Source organism: Hylobates moloch, unplaced genomic scaffold, assembly GCF_009828535.3.
Source record: "Hylobates moloch isolate HMO894 unplaced genomic scaffold, HMol_V3 SCAFFOLD_6, whole genome shotgun sequence".
NCBI classification, from domain to species: domain Eukaryota; kingdom Metazoa; phylum Chordata; class Mammalia; order Primates; family Hylobatidae; genus Hylobates; species Hylobates moloch.
The window spans coordinates 150,200,786-150,222,871 of NW_026652281.1; the positions used below are offsets into that span (position 1 = coordinate 150,200,786).

General features: G+C 44.9%; 2 protein-coding genes across 3 annotated transcripts in view; both read left to right on the forward strand.

Annotated features, from left to right (window-relative positions):
• The window catches only part of RPL26L1 (ribosomal protein L26 like 1), a 77,029-nt gene extending 63,403 nt beyond the window's left edge, over nucleotides 1-13,626 (forward strand). For both annotated transcript variants that reach the window (XR_009213901.1, XM_058440149.1), the window contains one exon: nucleotides 13,139-13,626. Coding sequence is in view for 1 of the 2 variants with exons in the window: in XM_058440149.1 (XP_058296132.1) it covers nucleotides 13,139-13,237 (99 nt within the window). In the remaining variant the exon portion in view is untranslated. The remainder of the gene's footprint in view (nucleotides 1-13,138) is intronic.
• ATP6V0E1 (ATPase H+ transporting V0 subunit e1) overlaps nucleotides 1-13,626 on the forward strand; it is a 53,654-nt gene extending 40,028 nt beyond the window's left edge. Inside the window, exon 4 of the mRNA XM_032158643.2 lies at nucleotides 13,139-13,626. The gene's annotated coding sequence lies outside the window, so the exon portion shown is untranslated. The remainder of the gene's footprint in view (nucleotides 1-13,138) is intronic.
• Nucleotides 13,627-22,086: the final 8,460 nt, after the last annotated feature.

A 22,086-nucleotide genomic window follows, 5' to 3' on the forward strand; every position in this document is an offset into this window, starting at 1 on the left:
AACCACCTCCCACCAGGCCCCACCTCCATCACTGGGGATCACATTTCAGCATGAGATTTGGAGGGGACATATAATCCAAACCTTATCAGTGCCTTTTGAAAATCAGTCTTGGGTCGAGTGCGGTGGCTCACGCCTGTAATCCCAGCACTTTGGGAGGCTGAGGCGGGTGGATCACGAGGTCACGAGATCGAGACCACGGTGAAACCCGTCTCTACTGAAAATACAAAAAATTAGCTGGGCGCAGTGGCGGGCGCATGTAGTCCCAGCTACTCAGGAGGCTGAGGCAGTAGAATGGCGTGAACCCAGGAAGCGGAGCTTGCAGTGAGCCAAGATCGCGCCACTGCACTCCAGCCTGGGCGACAGAGCAAGACTCCATCTCAAAAAAAGGAAAATCAGTCTTAAGGTTGCAGCTTCTGTTTGTCCTGAGGGTCAGAGAGGTTAGTAGTGGTATAGTGGAAAGATTTATTCACTGGCCAAGAGTCAGGAAATCTCTTATTTAATCTGTTCGTTGTTTTCATTATTTTGTTAAATGGAAGTTAGCTTTAAATGCCTTGACTAGATTTAGGTTCAACTTTCTTGGCTCTTTAGGTGTTACTGTAAACTGTGTATTGCCTCCCATCTGGAGAAACAGGATGTCTGGCTCTCCTATTTTTAGTAAGGCTGATGTGATCACTGGGTTCAGGTAATGACAGCCTGGTTCCTTCATTTGTAAAGTTCTTTTTATCAAGTGATTTTATCCATTGATGATCATAGCCTGAATTAATCATTTTAGTTGAAATGGCAAATGGTGATTTGCTGCTGCTGCTGGTTTTTTTTGTTTTTGTTTTTGTTTTAATTGAGACAGAATCTCACTCTTGTCACCTAGGCTGGAGTACAGTCCATAATCACGGCTAACTACAGCCTTGACCTCCCGGGATTAAGCGATCCTCCTGCCCCAGCCTCCTGAGTATTTGGAATTACAATCATGAGCCACCATGCCCTAACTTTTTTGTTTTTGAAACAGAGTCTCTGTCATCCAGCTGGAGTGCAGTGGCACCATCATGGCTCACTGCAGCCTCGCACTCTTGGCTCAAGTGATCCTCCTGCCTCAGCCTCCTGAGTAGCTGGGACTACAGGCACACACTACCGTGCCTGGCTAATTTTTTAATTTTTAATAGAGACAAGGTCTCACTATGTGATCTATGTTTTGGCTAATTTTAAAAATTTTATTTATTTTTTATATAGAGAGAGGGTCTTTTTCTATGGCCCAGGCTGGAGTGCAGTGGTGTGATCATAGCTCACTGCTGCCTTGAATTCCTGGGCTCCGGAGATCGACCTGCCTCAGCCTCCCTAACAGCTGCAGGCACACAGCACCACATGTGACTTTTTTTTTTTTTTTCTTTTTTTGTGTGTGTGTGGAAACGAGGTCTCACCATCTTGCCTAAGTTGGTCTCAAACTCCTGGGCTCAAGTGATCCTCCCACTTTGGCCTTCCAGAGTGTTGGGATTATGGCCATCAGCCACCATGCCGAGCCGCAAATGATGGTTTTTCCAGTTCTATTTTTATTTATTTATTTATTTTGAGACAGAGTCTTGCTCTATCACCCAGTCTAGAGTGCAGTGGCATGATCTCAACTCACTGCAACCTCTGCCTCCTGAATTCAAGTGATTCTCCTGCCTCAGCCTCCCAAGTAGCTAGGACTACAGGTATGTGCTACCACACCTGGCTAATTTTTGGTTACTTTTAGTAGAGATGGGTTTTCACCGTGTTGGCCAGGCTGGTCTCAAACTCCTGACCTCAGGTGATCCACTCACCTAGGCCTCCCAAAATGCTGGGATTACAGGCGTGAGCCACCATGCCTGTCCGATTTTTCAATTGTATTATTACCTCTGCATTTGATGAGCTGAAATGCTTCTATAAAGATAACTTTCCTGCTAGGCACAGTGGCTCATGCCTGTAATCCCAATACTTTGGGATGCTGAGGCAGGCAGATCACTTGAGCCCAGGAGTTCGAGACCAGCTTGGGCAATATTGTGAAACCTTGTCTCTACAAAAAATACAAAAATTAGCCAGGCAAGGTGGTGCATACCTGTAGTTCCAGCTATTCAGGAGGTTGAGGTGGGAGGAGCACTTGAGCCTGGGAGATGGAGGTTGTAGTGAGCCAAGATCGCACCACTGCACTCCAGCCTAGATGACAAAGCAAGACTCTGTCTCAAAAAACAAACAAAAAAAAAACTTTTCCTCATCAACAGGATGATCTAATAGACTTGAAATACGGATCATGGGGCCAGGCGTGGTGGCTCACGCCTCTAATCCCAGCACTTTGGGAGGCCAAGGTGGGCGGGTCATGAGGTCAGGAGATCGAGACCATCATGGCTAACATGGTGAAACCCCTTCTCTCCTAACAATACAAAAAGAATTAGCCAGGCATGGTGGCAGGTGCCTGTAGTCCCAGCTACTCGGGAAGCTGAGGTAGGAGAATGGCATGAACCCAGCAGGTGGAGCTTGCAGTGAGCCAAGATCGCGCCACTGCACTCCAGCCTGGGCGTCAGATCGAGACTCCATCTCAAAAAAAAAAAAAAAAAGAAACACAGATCACACAAAAATACGGGAAAAGCAGAATACAGGTTTAATTCTTTTAATTTTCATAGTAAGATGTTGGTGGCCAAGTTCCAGGGTATTCAATGAGATTTTTTTTTTTATTTTAAATAGTTACATTTTTTACCCTTTATATGGTTGTGTGTTGTTGTTGTTGTCTGGGAGAGCCTGTTTAGGATGGCTTCTGTGTGCTTCTGGTGTTCGTTTTTGGTAGTTTCCTTACTTTCTGGCAACATCAAGATGTCCAGGCCCCTCTTGTATATTTTCTGTCCGAGACTTAGATTTAGCTGTTCCTTGAATTGGTTTCCGAATTCCCCACTAAAAGGATGTCTGGTTTACTAGTCAGTTCTCAGGCCCATTTGACCCTGGTTCTGTTCAGTGGAAATGGCATTTAAGAATCACAATCTGAGTGCTAGGTGCGTTTGTTGCTGCCTGGGATAATTAAGCATAATTGCTTCTAAGCCTTTTCAGTGGAAAGAACCAGGAAGTATGTATTTTTCAGAAGAAAAAAATCATAAGTTTACATTAGTATTTTCAAATATAACATTACAGAGTTTTTATTTCTTTGGTTTTTTTTTTTCTTTTTTTTTGAGACGGAGCCTCGCTCTGACGCCAGGCTGGAGTGCGGTGGCGTGATCTCGGCTCACTGCAACCTCCGCCTCCTGGGTTCAAGCGATTCTCCTGCGTCAGCCTCCCGAGTAGCTGGGATTACAGGTGTGCACCACCACGCCTGGCTAATTTTTGTATTTTTAGTGGAGACAGGGTTTCACCATGTTGGTCAGGCTGGTCTCGAACTCTTGACCTCATGATCCACCCACCTCGGCCTCCCAAAGTGCTAGGATTACAGGTGTGAGCCACTGTGCCTGACCTTCTTTCTTTCTTTTTTCTTTTTTTTTTTTTTTAAAGACAGAGTCCTCCTCTGTTGCCAAGGCTGGAGTGCAGTGGCAGTATCTTGGCTCACTGAAACCTCCACCTCCTGGGTTCAGGTAATTCTGCCTAAGCCTCCTGAGTAGCTGGGACTACAGGCACACGCCACCACGCACAGCTAATTTTTGTGTTTTTAGTAGAGATGGTTTTCGCCATGTTGGCCAGGCTGGTCTTGAACTCCTGACCTCAAGTGATCTGCCTGTCTCGGCCTACCAAAGTGCTTGGATTACAGGTATGAGCCACCATGCCTAGCCTGAAAATCCTTGTTCCTTAATAACAGTAACTTTTATTATTCTACAATGTATATAAAATACTTTTTTTTTTTTTTTTTTTGGAGACAGGGTCTCTGTCACCCAGGCTGGAGTGCATCACCACAACCTCTGCCTCCTGGGCTCAAGTGATCCTCCTACCTAAGCCTTCTGAGTATCTGGGACTGTAGACACGTGACACCACGCCTGGCTAATTTTTTGTATTTTTGGTAGAGACAGGGTTTCACCATGTTGCCCAGGCTGGTCTCAAACTCCTGAGCTCAAGCGATCCAACTGCCTTGGCCTCCCAAAGTGCTGGGATTACAGGTGTGGGCCTCCATGCCTGGCAAAATACTTTGAAGATAACACCAGTATAACTAATAGATATGAGTTCATCAAGTGCTGTTTTCTGAGGTCACTTAAAATAACAGCTGGTACAGTGGTATGTGCCTGTAATCCCAGCTGCTTGGTGAGGTGAGGCAGAAGGATCTCTTGAGCCCAGAGTCTGAGACATGCCTCGGCAATATATCAAGACCTCATCTCAAATAATAATAATTTTTTTTTTTTTTTTTTGAGACAGGGTCTCACTGTTGGTCAGGCTAGAGTGCAGTGGTGTGATGTTAGCTCACTGCAACCTCCGCCTCCTGGCTCAAGCAATCCTCCCACCTCAGCATCCTGAGTAGCTAGGACTGCAGGTGTGTGCCACCATGCCTTGCAAACTTTTAAATTTTGTATGGAGACAGTGTTTCACTGTGTTGCCCAGGCTGGTGTGAAACTCCTGGTCTCAAGTGATCCACTCGCTTTGGCCTCCCAAAGTGATGGGATTACAGGTGTGAGCCACTATGCCCGGCCTGTAATTATTATTATTTCCCCTGGGAGTTTCGTCACCAGTTTGATATACAGTTAGACTAAGTTGTTTGTGTTCAATTTATTGTATTTTCTTGTTTTATTTGCTGCTGTTTTTTGAATATATAAAACATCTCCAAAGTCAAATTATGAACAAGATATATTCAGAGAAATCTATCCTTTCACTGTTTCATATTTTGCAAAGATTAAGCAAATGCATATATTCATTCATATGTATATACACACATACACACTGCTGTTACAGAAAAGATATCAGCTACATATACTGTTCTGTACCTTGTTTTATTCACTGAACAATATATGCTAGAGATTGCTGCATACTGGTGTATAGAGATGTTTCTCATCTCTTTATAGCCATTGATAATCCTTTTGGGTTATTTCTAGTCTTTTGCTATTACTGATAAAGCCACAGTGCCATCCTATGCATATGCCATTTTCTGTTTTTGCTGATGATCTTTAATGTAGCCTCCTTGAAAATGCAATCTCTGGTTTAAAGATATATGTGATTTTTCTAGATACTGTTGCATTGTCTTCCATAGAGATTATACTGTTTTGCATTCCCATCAACAGTATATGAGTGGCCGGGCGCGGTGGCTCATGCCTGTAATCCCAGCACTTTGGGAGGCTGAGGCGGGCGGAGCACGAGGTCAGGAAATCAAGACCATCCTGGCTAACACGGTGAAACCCCATCTCTACTAAAAAAAAAATACAAAAACATTAGCTGGGCGTGGTGGCAGACGCCTGCAGTCCCAGCTACTTGGGAGGCTGAGGCAGGAGAATGGCATGAACCCGGGAGGCGGAGCTTGCAGCGAGCCAAGATTGCACCACTGCGCTCCAGCCTGGGTGACACAGCGAGACTCCATCTCAAAAAAAAAAAAAAAAAAAAAATAGCCGGGCGCGGTGGCTCACACCTGTAATTCCAGCACTCTGGGAGGCCAAGGTGGGCGGATCACGAGGTCAGGAGATCGAGACCATCCTGGCTAACACGGTGAAACCCTGTCTCTACTAAAAAAAAATACAAAAAATGAGCCTGACATGGTGGCGGCTGCCTGTAGTCCCAGTTACTCCAGAGGCTGAGGCAGGAGAATGGCGTGAACCCGGGAGGCAGAGCTTGCAATGAGCCGAGATCGCACCACTGCATTCAAGCCTAGGTGGCAGAAAGAGACTCTGTCTCAAAAAAAAAAAAAAAAAAAAGAAAAAGTATGAGTTTCTGTTTTGCCACAACCTGAATTTTGCCAATTTAATTTCCCCTTAAATATATATATTTTAGGCCGGGCGCGCTGGCTCACGCTTGTAATCCCAGCACTTTGGGAGGCTGAGGCGGGCGGATCACGAGGTCAGGAGATCGAGACCACGGTGAAACCCCGTCTCTACTAAAAATACAAAAAAATTAGCCGGGCGTGGTGGCGGGCGCCTGTAGTCCCAGCTACTCGGAGAGGCTGAGGCAGGAGAATGGCGTGAACCCGGGAGGCGGAGCTTGCAGTGAGCCGAGATTGCGCCACTGCACTCCAGCCTGGGCGACAGAGCGAGGCTCTGTCTCAAAAATATATATATATATATATATATATATTTTATATATATGTTTATACATACGTGTGGGGTTTTTTTGTTTTGTTTTAATAGACGGGGGTCTCACTCTGTTACCCAACCTGGTCTCAAACTCCTGGCCTCAAGCGATCCTCCCACCTTGGCTTCCCAAAGTGCTGGGATTACAGGCATGAGCCAATGTGCCTGGCAATAATACCAATTTTTTTTAACCTGCCTTTTTCATCAAGTTCTGTTTTCTACTCTTTATTTCAACTGTAGTGAGTGTTAGGTGTTAGGTAAGGCTGTTGATTGGGGTTTAAAGCTGAGAACTTCAGGCCTCAGTTGGATCTAGTTCCAGCATTGTTTTTCACTTAACTTCTCTGAGTTTCATTTCCTTCCATGATAATGAGAGAATTGGGCCCTTTGACACTAAATAACACTGCGTGGGTGGATCTGAAGACATTTTATCTGCTTATTCTTTTCACTGTCATGTCTCTGTCAACCTGATTGACAGATTCCTCATGTTTTCACTCTGGTCCACAGCACACACTCGGGCTGCTTGAAACCCCTTATACTAAAGATGGTTCTTTTAAAAGCAAAATGCCAGGAAGTAGGAGGGCAAGCCAGGCGATCCCTAATTATGAACATCATGTCATGCCTATTCTGCATTTAACAGAATTACAGTGGTATCGTAACCTAAGACTTTGGAGTTAACACATCAAGAGATCTAATCTCTGCCTAGCATTAGAACAGACAGACTTAAGACAGGATGACTTCACTTTTTGGATGGTAAAGTCAAAGGATTGAGCTTTGTTTAACCTTTCGAATTTTGAACTTTTACCTAATGGTGAGATGATAAAGGAGTTTAGAAAGTAGATTTGGGTCTGACCTCACCTGATAAGGAAAAATGTTTGGTTTAGTACATGATTTCTTTTAAGAGGCCAGATTTGGAAAGTAGGTGTAAGCCAGACATGGCATTCAACAGAGAAAAATGAGGACCACTTATGAAAGCTTTAGAATAATTTTATATAGATGAAATGGAATCAATCCAAAGAACACACTGTTAAATACATAGCTGATCTTTTGCTGCTTTAATCAATGTAATTGTCATGATTTTCTTTCCCGAATTGAAGAACCGAACCACAGCCTGATGAGAGGCTGAGTTACAGCACGTTATGTTTATTGGCTGCAAATAAACGTGTCCAGTACTCCTAAGAGCAGTGCTCACTCCATCCCTGGCTTTTCCAGCCTTGTCTGTTTTCCTTAGATTCCTGAGTGTGACTTCCTAAGATGTATGTGGGACTCTAACGTCAAGGTTGCTGTTTTTGTTGATGTTCACTTTCCTATAGCCTTGTGGGGTGTGCTGCTACCATGGAATCTCCTTGGAGGAGTGGCTTCGGCTTCAGACCCAGTGTCCTGGAAGTTACTTGGTTTAGCACAGCATTGTTACCTGGTAGATGATCTGATGTGGTTGACCACAGTCTGAAGGCATAGAAATGCTATCTATTTTATTATAAAGTCCGGGCCAGGAAAGAAATAGAGGATATTGATAATTAGGCCTCTGCCCTGTGGGAGCTGTTTTTCTACACATTCCAAAAATACTTGAGTGCTTGTGAGGTGTATAGTACTGAAGCAGGGGAAGACTGGGCTCCAAAGGGGTTTGTGATCTGTTGGGATGTTGAATTAAGCCATACTTGGGAGAAGTTCAACAGTGCAAGGTGTTGTGTGGTTAAAAAGTAAATCTTTTACTCTGAGTACTCTGGCTGGGCATTCTGCTGCCATTTCAGACTCAGCCATGTCTCCATTTCAGTTCCCAATATCATAGTTTTCCTTGTCAGGGTCAGAACCTGTCACGTCACTTTTTTCTCCTCTTCCTCAAATCCATTTGCTCTCATTATATCTCTTGTGTCCGCCCTTCCTTTCCATTCCTCCTTCAGGCACACTGATTTCTGCCCCAACTTACTACAGCTCTGAATTATGGCAGGGGCTCCTCATCTGGTCTCCCTGGCTCTACCGTCATCTATCTACAGAACACCACCCTGCTTATCTTCCTGAAATAGATCAGCTTGCCTCAGAAACTGTCAGTAGTTCTCTGTGGCCTGCAGCAGGGTTTTTTGTTTTGTTTTGTTTTTCTGTTTTGTTTTGTTTAACCTAAGGTCTCTGATTGTAGAGAGTACATGCCCCTTGAAATGCGATATAAAATGTTGTAAGCGCACAACTTTTGCCAGGGCCACCAACAGTCCCATGAGCCACAACAGATAAGAACGGCTAACCTGCAGGTCATGTCCAGCTCTGACTTGACTGTCAAGGCCTTCCCTCCCCAGTCTGCCTTCCTTCTCACTACCTCCCCCTCCAGGCCCTAGTGGTGTGGGCCCTTGTTCTTGACCTCATTAGCTTTACTTGGTTTTTCCTGACTCTCACTACCCTACTACATTCATTAATTTAGAAAACAACTTGGTAAGTACACTCTCCTGTGAAAATTCCTTCTGCTTTCTTGCCTCAGTTCACCCATTCTCTCTTAATTATTTCTGATGCTTTCTCTTTCAGTGCCCAGCTGGCAAATCCTAGCACTTCCTTCCTTGGCTACTTTGTTTCAAAGTGATTTCTTTTATTTCTAAACATATTTAGCTCTCCAGTTTTTGCCATTCATTTGGTACATTGCCTTGAATTGTTAAATACATGCTTAACTCCTTGTATTTAATCTCCTACAATATATAGCCTTACATATCATAGTAAAGAAGGAATTATTTTGCAAATTTATCTAAAATTTTTAAAAAGATAAAAATTAAGCCTAACATATCGTTAAAGAAGTATATTAACTTACTTTCCCCCGAACAGATTTCTTGGTTCTAGACTTAATATTTTTGTGTTATCTTCATTGTCAGTTTTTTTTTTTTTCTTTTTTGAGACAGGGTCTCACTCTGTTGCCCAGGCTGGAGTACAGTGGCATGATCTTGGCTTACTGCAAACTCTGCCTCCCGGGATCAAGTGATTCTCGTGCCTCAGCCTCCCGAGTAGCTGGGATTACAGGAATGTGCCACCATACCCGGCTAATTTTTGTATTTTTAGTAGAGATGGGGTTTCACCATGTTTGCCAGGCTGGTCTTGAACTCCTGATCTCAGGTGATCTGCCCTGCCTCCCAGAGTGCTGAGATTACAGGTGTGAGCCACTGCACCTGGCCCATTGGCAGGTTTTTGTTTGTTTGTTTGAGATGGAATCTCGCTCTGTCACCCAGGCTGGAGTGCAGTGGCGCAATCTTGGCTCATTGCAACATTGACCTCCCAGGTTCAAGTGATTCTCCTGCCTCAGCCTCCCGTATAGCTGGGACTACAGGCATGCACCACCACGCCTGGCTAATTTTTGTGTTCATTTATTTATTTATTTGAGATGGAGTCTTGCTGTGTCACCCAGACTGGAGTGCAGTGGTGCGATCTCCGCTCACTGCAATCTCTGCCTCCCGGGTTCACGCCATTCTCCTGCCTTTGGCTCCCAAGTAGCTGGGACTACAGGTGCCTGCCACCACGCCTGGCTAATTTTTTGTATGTTTAGTAGAGACAGGGTTTCACTGTGTTAGCCAGGATGGTCTCGATCTCCTGACCTCATGATCCATCCGCCTCGGCTTCCCAAAGTGCTGGGATTACAGGCGTGAGCCACCGTGCCCGGCCTAATTTTTGTGTTTTTTTTTTTTTAGTAGAGATGGGGTACATCATGTTGACCAGGCTGTTCTCGAACTCCTGACCTCAAGTGATCCACCCACCACGGCCTCCCAAAGTACTGGGATTACAGGCATGAGCCACCGCATCTGACCCTTTGTCAGTTTTATCTGATAGTAACCTTATGACTCTTTTTTTTTTTTTTTTGAGACGGAGTCTAGTCTGTCGCTCAAGCTGGAGTGCAGTGGCGCAATCTTGGCTCACTGCAAGCTCCGCCTCCCAGGTTCACGCCATTCTCCTGCCTCAATCTCCTGAGTAGGTGGGACTACAGGCACCCGCCACTATGCCCGGCTAATTTTTTGTATTTTTAGTACAGATGGGATTTCACTGTGTTAGCCAGGATGGTCTCGATCTCCTGACCTCGTGATCCACCCGCCTCTGCCTCCCAAAGTGTTGGGATTACAGGTGTGAGCCACTGCGCCCGGCTATGGCTCCTTTATTTTGCAAAATGAGAACATGGACTCTTTGATTAAGTTCTTCAGCCCCACCCCAATCAGCTATTTCTTATCAAAGATGATAAGAATACAGGCTTCCTGGCCGGGCAAGGTGGCTCACGCCTGTAATCCCAGCACTTTGGGAGGCCAAGGTGCATGGATCACAAGGTCAGGAGATCGAGACCACCCTGGCTAACACAATGAAACCCCGTCTCTACTAAAAAATACAAAAAATTAGCCAGGCATAGTGGCGGGTGCCTGTAGTCCCAGCTACTCGGGAGGCTGAGGCAGGAGAATGGCGTGAACCTGGGAGGCAGAGCTTGCAGTGAGTGGAGATCGCGCCACTGCACTCCAGCCTGGGTGAGAGAACGAGACTCTGCCTCAAAAGTAAAAAATGCTTCCTTAATTTACTCCAAAATCAGCCGGGCGCAGTGGCTCACACCTGTAATTCCAGCACTTTGGGAGGCTGAGGTGGGCAGATTGCTCAAGCCCAGAATTTCGAGACCAGCCTGGGTAACATGGTGAAACCCCATCTCAACAACAACAAAAAATACAAAAATTAGCCAGGTGTGGTGGCAAACGCCTGTAGTCCCAGCTACTTGGGAGGCTGAGATGGAAGGAACTTGAGCCCAGGAGGTGGTGGTTGCAGTGAGCCGTGATGGTGCCACTGCATTTACTCCAGCCTGGGTGACAGAGCAAGACCCTGTCTCAAGAATAAATAAATAAATAAAAATAAAAATTTATTCCAAAATCAAACCACATGCCTTTGCCATGTAACATAATGCACATTTACTTTTATTTTATTTTATGTATGTATGTGTGTATGTATGTATTTATTTATTTATTTTGAGACAGAGTCTTGCTCTGTCACCCAGGCTGGAGTGCAATGGTGTGACCTCAGCTCACTGCAACCTCCATCTCCTGAGTTCAAGCCATTCTCTTTGCCTTAGCCTCCCAGGTAGCTGGGACTACAGGCATACACCACCACACCCGGCTAATTTTTTTGTATTTTTAGTAGAGATGGGGTTTTACCATGCTGGCCAGGCTGATCTCGAACTCCTGACCTCAAGTGATCCGCCTGCCTCGGCCTCCCAAAGTGCTGGGATTACAGATGTGAGCCACTGTGCCCGGCCTACATTTATTTTAAACTGATATCATTGATCTTGAGTGAAAACTATCCCCCATTTGTATAGGTTTTTCAAAAGTGAAGGCTTATTTTTCCCTTTTTTGATTGTTTCTTTGTCACAAAATACCTGTACTATGAAGAAGTCTAATCAGTGTGCTCTTCATGGAAAATTAACAGACAAACCATATATATTCACTACTTCAGTATTCTCAGATAAAATTTATTTTATTGGCTGGGTGTGAAGGCTCATGCCTGTAATCCCAGAACTTTGGGAAGCCAAGGCAAGAGGAAACCTGAGCCCAGGAGTTTGAGACCAGCCTGGGCAATATAGCAAGACCCCATTTCTATGAAAAATTTAAAAATTAGCCAGGCATGATGGCGTGGGCCTATAGTCCCAGCTACTTGGGAGGCTGAGGCAGGAAGATTGCTCGAGTCCAGAAGGTCGAGGCTGCAGTGAGCTGTGTTTGTGGCCACTACACTCCAGGGTGGGTGAGAGAGCGAGACTGTCTGAAAAAAATATTATTTATTGATTAGAGACAGGGTCAGGCTCTGTCACCTAGGCTGGGGTGCAGAATGGCATGATCATAGCTCACTGTAACCTCAAATGCCTGGGCTCTAGTGATCCTCCCCCCCTCAGCCTCTGGAGTAGCTGGGACTACTGGTGTGTGTCATCATGCTATAGAGAGTCTCGCTATGTTGCCCAGGCTGGCCTCAGGCGATCTTCCCGCCTTGGCATCCCAAAGTGCTGGGATTACAGGTGTGAGCCACCACGCCTGGCCTAAATTTATAATCTGCCTGGTACTGATAACTTGTACAAAGAGGCTGTTCTGCTGGCCTAAGGAAGAGAACAGAAAATTATCCCTAGATTAAGTGAAAAATATTATGAGGCTTTCACACTACTACAAGAAACAAGTAGCTCTGGTAATTACCACTCCTTGGCCTGATGCTGTTTTCCTAGTATCTTGTAAATATGGTCTGTTTAGAGCATGATGGCTCATGCCTGTAATCCCAGCACTTTGGGAGGCGAGGGTGGGCAGAACGCTCGAGCCCAGGAGTTAGAGCCCAACCTGGGCAGCATGATGAAACCCTGTCTCTACAAAAAAATATAAAAATTAGCCGAATGTGTTGACGTGCACCTGTAGTTCCAGCTACTTGGGAGGCTGAGATGGGAGGATCATTTGGGCTCAGGAGATTGAGGCTGCAGTGAGCCGAGATCACACCACTGCACTCCAGGCTGGATGGCAGAGCAAGACCCTGTGTCCAAAAAAAACCAAAACAAAACAAAAAAAAGATGGTGTTGAATTTAAGCTGCTAGAAAAAGAAAAGTGTCATTTGTCACCTACACTCGAGATAGCCAGAACGGGGAGCAAGCTAGAAGGCAGCTATAGAGGGAAGGGAAAAATACAGACTCTTGAAACTGCGGTGAATTCATTAGATTCCAGCACCATCAATCTCAGTCAGATTCATTCTTCCTGCTTTCTGTAACATAGAGTGTTACTTGTGCTCCTCATTTCAGCAGTGTCCTTGGTTACTGGAACTTTTGCCACAGCCCTGCAAAACCTGGCCAAACTTGCACCAAATTGATTATCCTGTGTTTCATATTTTGTTGAGCATCTATGCATTTTAAAGTGTTGGCCTGGTTAACTTTCTTGTTGTTAACTTTTTGCCTTCCTGAGGAATGTATGAGGACTGGTTACCAGAATGGTTTTGTTTTGCAGGTCGCGAGAAGAGAATGCCTTCTAGATGCAAAATCACCTCCAAACCAGACCACCTTTCTTGACTTGCCTGTTTTGGCCATCAGCTGCCTTAAATGTTAACAGCACATTTGAATGCCTTATTCTACAATGCAGTATGTTTTCCTTTGCCTTTTTTGAAAACTTTGGTGAATTACGTGCCTACATAACCTGAACTGTGCTGACTCCACAAAACGATTATGTACTCTTCTGAGATAGAAGATGCTGTTCTTCTGAGAGATACGTTACTCTCTCCTGGGAATCTGTGGATTTGAAGATGGCTTCTGCCTTCTCACATGGGAATCAGTGAAGTGTTTAGAAACTGCTGCAAGACAAACAAGACTCTAGTGAGGTGGTCAGTAGGAGAGCATGTTCAGAGGGAAGAGCCATCTCAACAGAATCGCACCAAACTATACTTTCAGGATGAATTTCTTATTTCTGCCATCTTTTGGAATAAATATTTTTCTCCTTTCTATGGAAATCTGGGCTCGGTGTTTGTAAAGTTACTTTTTATAAGCTTTTCTATCGCTGCATGATGCCTTTTTAAAAAATGATTTTGTAGTCTAAACTTAGGTTGAGTATATAAACCCTGCCATGTAGCTTGAGATGCCTGAAAAGACTGGTGAGTGCTTTTCTTAATCATTCAGTAACCATTTGAGTGCCCACTGCAGCCAAGGCACTGGAGGGATCAAAGATGTGTAAATCGGAATCCATGCAAGTTCACAAGCTATTTGGAGAGAGAAGGTTAGTATACATAGAATTGTAATATAAGGTTGTGTTGGAGCATTGTCCTTAAAGATGGTAACATGGTGAGCAGTTCAAGGATACCTGCCAGCCACAGAACAAGGCAGCAAATGCTCCTGAGATGGAACCATCACAGCCTCAGACATAGGACTAAAGAAGTTGAGAGTGATTAAAAAGCCAGGGGCAGGAGACAGTAATTTTGTGTTTCAGTAGCAGGCATCTCGATACACTAATTTGAGAGCTTTATTACTTTTAAGAAATTAAAAATTAAAATGAACCTAAATTTTCACCAGCTCATGGCTTTTTGACAGCCAGCCAAGAATGGATTTCCTGTTTTGCAGTTTGTACTTTCTATTCCTCCCAAACTGTCTGAACTCATTACTTTGCTATTCTTATGACCAAAGTGAGTTTCAAGTTGAAGTGACTCTCATTTCTTTTCATTCTTTACTTTTGTTTTGCGCAGTCTGTTAGGCAACTCCATACTTTACATTTCCAGCAGGAGGGCCACATTAGCTAGTTTCATGGAATCCATGAAACATTGATGATTTGAAATTGAAGGGGCCATGGTGATATAGGCTAACCCCATCATTTTATGGATAAGGAAGCTGAGCCCAGACAGGGAGAATTTGTCGCCCAGCTTAATGCAGTTGGACAGAGGCAGACAGGGGAGTAAGATCCATGTTTTCTTTATTTTTTTTCTTGAGACAGAGTCTCACTCTGTCGCCCAGGCTGGAGTGCAGTGGCGCGATCTCAGTTCACTGCAACCTCTGCCTCCCGGGTTCAAGCAATTCTCCTGCCTCAGCCTCCTGAGTAGCTGGGACTACAGGCACCTGCCACCACGCCCGACTAATTTTTGTGTTTTTAGTAGAGACAGGGTTTTACCATGTTGGTCAGGCTGGTCTCCTGACCTCGTGATCCGCCCACCTTGGTCTCCCAAAGTGCTGGGATTACAGGCGTGAGCCACCGCGCCCTGCCATCATACTATTGTTGAAATGAGGGAGTGACGAAATCCGCTCAGGTTTTGTGAGAGGAAGCTCGGTAAATTCCCTTTGCTCAGGAAGTCACTTTACCCTTGAGCCCTGGTTGTTTCACTTATTAAATTCTTGAGAAGATTCAGTGCCATTAATACCTAAACCCAGGCATATGTTCTCTCCTCACCTCACCCTTCGTAACAGAACTGTTTTGTTAACATCATTCCTAACCATTCCCTCACTCCATCCAGTGTTTGTCAGGGCCCAGACTGGAAGGACCTCCATTTAGCCCGTTCAGAGGATACCGAAAATGTCCCTGTGCTCCAGAGCCCTTCCAGGCGAACGTGATGTGGCCTCCTGGGACAATCACTAGATTAGCAGAGGTCCTAGGTTTGCCATCTTACTCCCATCACTCTCTAGCTGTGTAACGAAGCAAATCATTTCATTTGTGACTCTCAGTGTTTTCATCTGTAAAATAGGGATAATGCATACCTTTTCTACTATACGAGGTTGTTACCAAATGAGATTTTGGTGGGGAAGATGATTTGTGAATTATAATAATTATAATAATACATCAAGAGTATTTTCCAAATAAATGACCAAATCCCCAGGGTACACTGACAGTACTTTTCTATTAGGATAGGATCCAGAGGGACAGCCCAGTGATTTTTTTTTTTTTCTACGTAGGGTTACACTTTGGATTCTTGTGTTTTGTTTGAGACAGTTTCGCTCTTGTTGCCCAGGCTGGAGTGCAATGGCACGATCTCAGCTCACTGCAGCCTCCACCTCCCAGGTTCAAGCAGTTCTGCCTCAACCTCCCGAGTAACTGGGATTACAGTAGGCCGTCTCCATGCCTGGCTAATTTTTTGTATTTTTGGTAAAGACAGGGTTTCACCATGTTGGTCAGGGTGGTCTTGAACTCCTGACCTCAGGTGATCCACCCACCCTCGACCTCCCAAAGTGCTGGGATTACAGGCGTGAGCCACTGTGCCTGGTCTGTGGTTACACTTTTGATTAGTCATTTGTACTTGGAAGTAGAGGTTTACAGAAAAATAAAAGGCACCCTTATTAGGCCCCCAGGCCTGAGTTCAGAGCCAGAGCCTAAGTGGCTGGACCACACCCTTCCTGCCCTTCTAGGTTCTACCAACTCATACCAGGGTGGAAGTATTTCTGGCATGATTTTGAAGATGAAGTATGAGGATTGATTGGTTTCTTTTAGCACTGTTTTTGTTGTTTTCTTTAAACATATAATGATGTCTAGACGTGTGTCACTGCCCCAACTTAATAATATTTTATCTTTTCTTTGATGTTGCTTCAAAAGTAGCACCTTTTTGTTTAGCCTTTTTTTTTTTTTTTTTTTTTTTTTAGCAATGGTAGGTGTTTGGTCATGCTGAAGCAAATTTAGAATTTAAGAAATGATTTAAAATTGTTGCCAAGAATCATGAAAAATTTGGCAAGAGTCAATTGCTCCTTTATTAACATAAATTATATTTAAAAATATATGTCTACACATTTTAGAACAGTTTCATACTCCATCCTCTATGCAAAAATTATTTTTGGTTTGGGAGAACATATGTGTTTAAAATGGAGATGGAGGCCAGGCACGATGGCTCACACCTGTAATCCCAGGACTTTGGGAGGCCAAGGCAGGCAGACCACCTGAGGTTGGGAATTCAAGACCAGCCTGGCCAACATGGTGAAAGCCCATCTCTACTACAAATACAAAAATTGGCTGGGCACGGTGGCTCACGCCTGTAATCCCAGCACTTTGGGAGGCCAAGGTGGGCGGATCACCTGAGGTTGGGAGTTCGAGACCAGCCTGACCAACATGGAGAAGCCCCATCTCTACTAAAAATACAAAATTAGCCAGGCGTGGTGGCACATTTCTGTAGGCCCAGCTACTCAGGAGGCTGAGGCAGGAGAATCGCTTGAACCCAGGAGGCAGAAGTTGCAGTGAGCCTAAGTGGTGCCATTGCACTCTAGCCTGAGCAACAAGAGTGAAACTCTATCTCAAAAAAAAAAAAAAAAAAATTAGCCCACTATGGTGGCGGGTGCCTGTAATCCCAGCTACTAGGGAGGCTAAGGCAGGAGAATCACTTGAACCTGGAAGGCGGAGGCTGCAGTGAGCCAAGATTGCACCACTGCACTCCAGTCTGGGCAACATAGTGAGACTCCATCTCAAAAACAACAACAAAAAAATGGAGATGGAGACTAAAGCAAATGTTATGTGTTACTTTTCCCCTGGCCCTTTTATTTCAACTTTCTCTCAAGAGTTGAGTGGATGAAATTAATTGCAGAAAATTCATAATTTTCAAAGGAAAGCACAACATAAAACATTGTAAATGATACTTATCACAGTACAGTTAACTAGAAATAACCTAATGCCGACGTAAGGAGCTGTTTAAATCATGTTGCTGCATCCAAGTGAAGTAAAATCAATTTTGTTTTCAAAATATATGCCTAGAAAAGAGACAGAAAAGAGAACAAAATTACTAGCATTGCTTGCCTCTAGATGGTAATTACAAGTCATCTTATTTTTCTTTTTCCTTTTCAGCATTTTTTCCAATGAAAATGTAATAGTGTAATAAAAAGAAACAATAGAAGTTAATAGCAAAAGATAATGGTCAGAATATTATGTTACAAGAAAAAAAAAACAGGATTTTAAACAACTGTACATAGAAAAAAGCCTGGTAGGAAACAGACCAAGATGTCGAAAGTGATTATTTATTTTACAATATTGTGTCTTTCAACTTTTCCATAAACAGCATGTATTACTTTTATAATCAGAAAAAAAAAGGATATTTTTGAGGGCATCATTGTCAGAAGTGTTAGTACTTCCTTCAAATATAATTTAGTGCACACACACACACATTTTTTTAAAAGTTATTCAGGGTCAGGGGAAATGAAGTCAGCTAGATTTATTAAAACATTGAAGCTATTATGAATCAATGAAAATCGGTGAGTTCACACAGAAATTGTTTTCATTGTGCAGGACAGCACTGATCATTTCCGTGTCTAAAACTCTAACCTCCTTTTGTATAGGTGCTCACAGTGACAGCATGGGGAAATGAAAAGGGAGCATTGATTTTGATTCTTCCCACAGAAAAGTGGAAGCCTAGGGTATTAACACTCTGGGGTCCCACACCGATTAGAAAAAGCCCCACTGTTCTTCTATGCCCAGCTGCTCCAAGCAAAGCTTTCTTTCAGGCTGTCCCTGCTTCAGTTAGAATCCCATCTCAGTGAAATGTATTGGCCCTCTTTTCCCAACTCCCACTGCCCCCAAGTCAGCTCCAAAAGAAGGGGATATTCCAGTAGCTGAGGATGCTCAGCAGCTAATACCGCCACCCCCATGAATCCAATCAAGATTCCATTTCAGTTTCTGTCAGGATGTTGACATGGTTTCCATGGTTTCTTTACACCGTCCACAGTGTGGTACTACTGTGGGTTGCCAGTCCAAAACAGAACAAGCAGAGCAGATATTTTGTCAAAGTAAGCCTGTATTTGAGGAAGGCTGAGTTAAGAAGCTAAGTGTGACTTTGTCCAAGCTGCAGTCGCTTATCAACAACAGGTTGAAAAAGTAGTTCAGCCAGATTCAACCAGGTTGCACAGGTATTTTCAGCTCCTGTTTTTTGTCCTGATGTTAGCTGCTTGAGCAAAAAGACTCAGCAACCTGACCTCCTACAGCCTAGAGTTTAGCAGGGAAGAGAATTAAACAGTAATGATGAATGGTTATTCATGCTACCCCAGGGCTTCTCAAATGGTAATGTCCAGATTGCCTGGGGATTGTGTTTTAACAGATTCTGATTAAATCAAGATGAGAGCAATGATTCTGTATTTCCAACAAGCTCCCAAGTGCTGCTGGTGCTTCTGGTGGGTGGACCCCACAGGGGCAAGGTGCTGTATCATAGGGAAATACAAGTTGCTAGGTAAGAGTAAGCACTAGAAACATTAAACTCGTGGGAGGAAAGGTTCTTGAAGGAAATGACCTTTAAGGGTAAACCCCAAGGATGAGTAAAAGCTTAGCAGAGAGGATCGGGCACAGTGGCTCACACCTGTAATCCGGGCACTTTTGGAAGGCTGAGACGGGAGGATCACCTGAGGTCAGGAGTTTGAGACCAGCTTGGCCAATATGGCAAAACCCTGTCTCTACTAAAAACACAAAAATTAGCCAGGCGTGTTGGTATGCGCCTGTAATCCCAGCTACTCGGGAGGCTGAGGTAGGAGAATCGCTTGTATCTGGGAGGTGGAAGTTGTAGTGAGCCGAGATCACACCATTGCACTCTAGCCTGGAGGACAGAGTGAGACTCCATCTCAAAAAATTTTAAAAAATTAAAAAAGAGCTTAGCAGAGAGGAATGTCTGAGGTACTTCCAGTAGACCTGTGAAATTGTTGCAGGAGTCCAGGAGAGATAGGTGTCCTGGAGTGTGGTAATGAAAATGAATTAGGAGAAGAAGCTACAACGGGGCCATAATTATTAGTTCATACACATAAACTTCCGTGAGTGGTTGGTTTTGTGGGGGCAGTAAGGGACAGGGACCAGGTTCTGACTGAGTGATGGAGCCCTTTACTAGGATGGAGGCACAGGGGATACAACAAACTTGTTATAGCCTGATGGGTTCTTGCCTGCTGCCCAGAAATACCAATGCACGAGAACAGCCCAAGTGTTGCAGCAGAGAAAGAATTTTTTTTTTTTTTTTTTTTTTTTTTTTTGAGACAGAGACTCACTCTGTTGCCCAGGCTGGAGTGCAGTGGCGCAAGCTCCGCTCACTGCAAGCTCCGCCTCCTGGGTTCACGCCGTTCTCCTGCCTCAGCCTCCCGAGTAGCTGGAACTACAGGCGCCCGCCACCACGCCTGGCTAATTTTTTGTATTTTTAGTAGAGATGGGGTTTCACTGCGTTAGCCAAGATGGTCTCAATCTCCTGACCTCATGATCCGCCCGCCTCGGCCTCCCAAAGTGCTGGGATTACAGGCTTGAGCCACCACACCCGGCCGAGAAAGAATGTAATTATCAAAATGCCAGCCAAGCAGAAGGACTGGAAGTCATTCTCAAATCTGCCTCCCCGAGAATTCAGAGGCTAGAGTTTCTATTTTATTTTTTATTTTATTTTATTTTTGAGACAGATTCTCACTCTGTCACCAGGCTGGAGTGCATGGCGCGATCTCAGCTCACTGCAACCGCTGCTTCTTGGGTTCAAGCGATTCTCCTGCCTCAGCCTCCAGCATAGCTGAGACTACAGGCACGCACCACCACGCCGAGCTGATTTTTGTATTTTTAGTAGAGACGGGGTTTCACCATGTTGGCCAGGATGGTCGTGATCTCTTGACCTCGTGATCCGCCCACCTTGGCCTCCCAAAGTGCTGGGATTACAGGAGTGAACCACTGCGCCCCGCTGAGGCTAGAGTGTGTTTTGTTTTGTTTTGTTTTGTTTTGTTTTGTTTTGTTTTTTGAGACAGAGTCTTGCTCTGTCACCCAGTCTGGAGTGCAGTGGTGCAATCTCAGCTCACTGCTCCCGGGTTCATGCCATTCTCCTGCCTCAGCCTCCCGAGTAGCTGGGACTACAGGTGCTCGCCACCATGCCCAGCTAATTTTTTTGTATTTTTAGTAGAGACAGGGTTTCACCGTGGTTACCAGGATAGTCTCGATCTCCTGACCTCGTGATCCACCCGTCTCAGCCTCCCAAAGTGCTGGGATTACAGGCATGAGCCACTGTGCCCGGCCCGATGAGGCTAGAGTTTTTGAATGAAAGCTGGGTGGGCAGGAGGCTAGGGAATGGGTAATGCTGACTGAGTTGGGGATGAAATTATAAAGGGTTGAAGTTGTCTTCTTGCACTAAGTCAGGTCCTGGGTGGGGGTCACAAGACCAGTTGGGTCAGTTTCTGGGTTATGGGTTGCCATCTGGGTGGCGCCAGCTGGTCCATCAAAATACGAGGTCTGAAAGATACCTCAAACACCAGTCTTAGGTTCTGCAATAGTGACGTTATCTATAGGAACGATTGTGGGGGTTACAAATCTTGCGACTTCCAGCTACATGACTCCTGGACCATAATTCTGACCTTGTGGCTAATCTGTTAGTTTTATGAAGGCAGTTTGGTCCCTGTGTGATGAAGGGGTTCATTATCTTTGTTTTAAAGTTAAACTAAACTAAATTCCTCCCATAGTTTTCTTGCCCTACACCCAGGAATGAGCAAAGACGGTCAGCTGGTGAGGTTAGAAGCAAGATGGAGTCACCAATGCTGGATTTCTGTCATGATCATAATCTTTGAAAAGGTAGTTTCAAGCTTAGGGACACAGTGGAGTCCAGCTGTGGATAGAGTTGCAGGGACCTGAGGTGTCCATGCGGGGACACCCCCAGTGGGCAATTGTTATTTGGGCCTGGAGGTTAAGAAGGACCAGGCTGAGGCCGGGCGCGGTGGCTCACGCTTGTAATCCCAGCACTTTGAGACGCCGAGGCGGGCGGATCACGAGGTCAGGAGATCGAGACCACGGTGAAACCCCGTCTCTACTAAAAATACAAAAAAATTAGCCGGGCGTGGTGGCGGGCGCCTGTAGTCCCAGCTACTCGGGAGGCTGAGGCAGGAGAACGGCGTGAACCTGGGAGGGGGAGCTTGCAGTGAGCAGAGATTGCGCCACTGCACTCCAGCCTGGGCGACAGAGCAAGACTCCGTCTCAAAAAAAAAAAAAAAAAAGAAAGACCAGGCTGGAGGTTAGAATGTGGGCACCAATGCAGAGATAATGGAAGCTGTGGGTGTGGATAAGGGCCAGGAAGAATGTGTGTAGAGTGAGAGGAGAGGCTGTCTAAGCTGCAGGCCTAGGAGCACCCACTCTTAAGGGTGGACAAGGGAAGAGGAGGGCTCTGTAAGGGGCAGCCATTGTAAATGGCCCTGGTTTGGATAGCTGTCGGCACCACCCTCACCCCCAACTTATTAAGTATTTTACATTACATTATCCTAGGAAGTAAGTGGGACACATATTGTCTCTCTTTTATAGCTGGGTAAACAGATCAACAATACATCAAACCTACTCTCATCCCAACAGCTTGGCTGCCCTTCAGCTGGTATGTTTACAGGGACTCCAACCAGCCCTCATTCGCCCGACAGCCAAGCTGCCCATTTCTGAGATTCTAGGAGCCGCTTACAGCTGTTTTTTTTTTTCCTACTTTTTCTTCATTGTTATCAGTCCTATGGCAGATCTAACACATAGCAGTCGCACCTACAGAT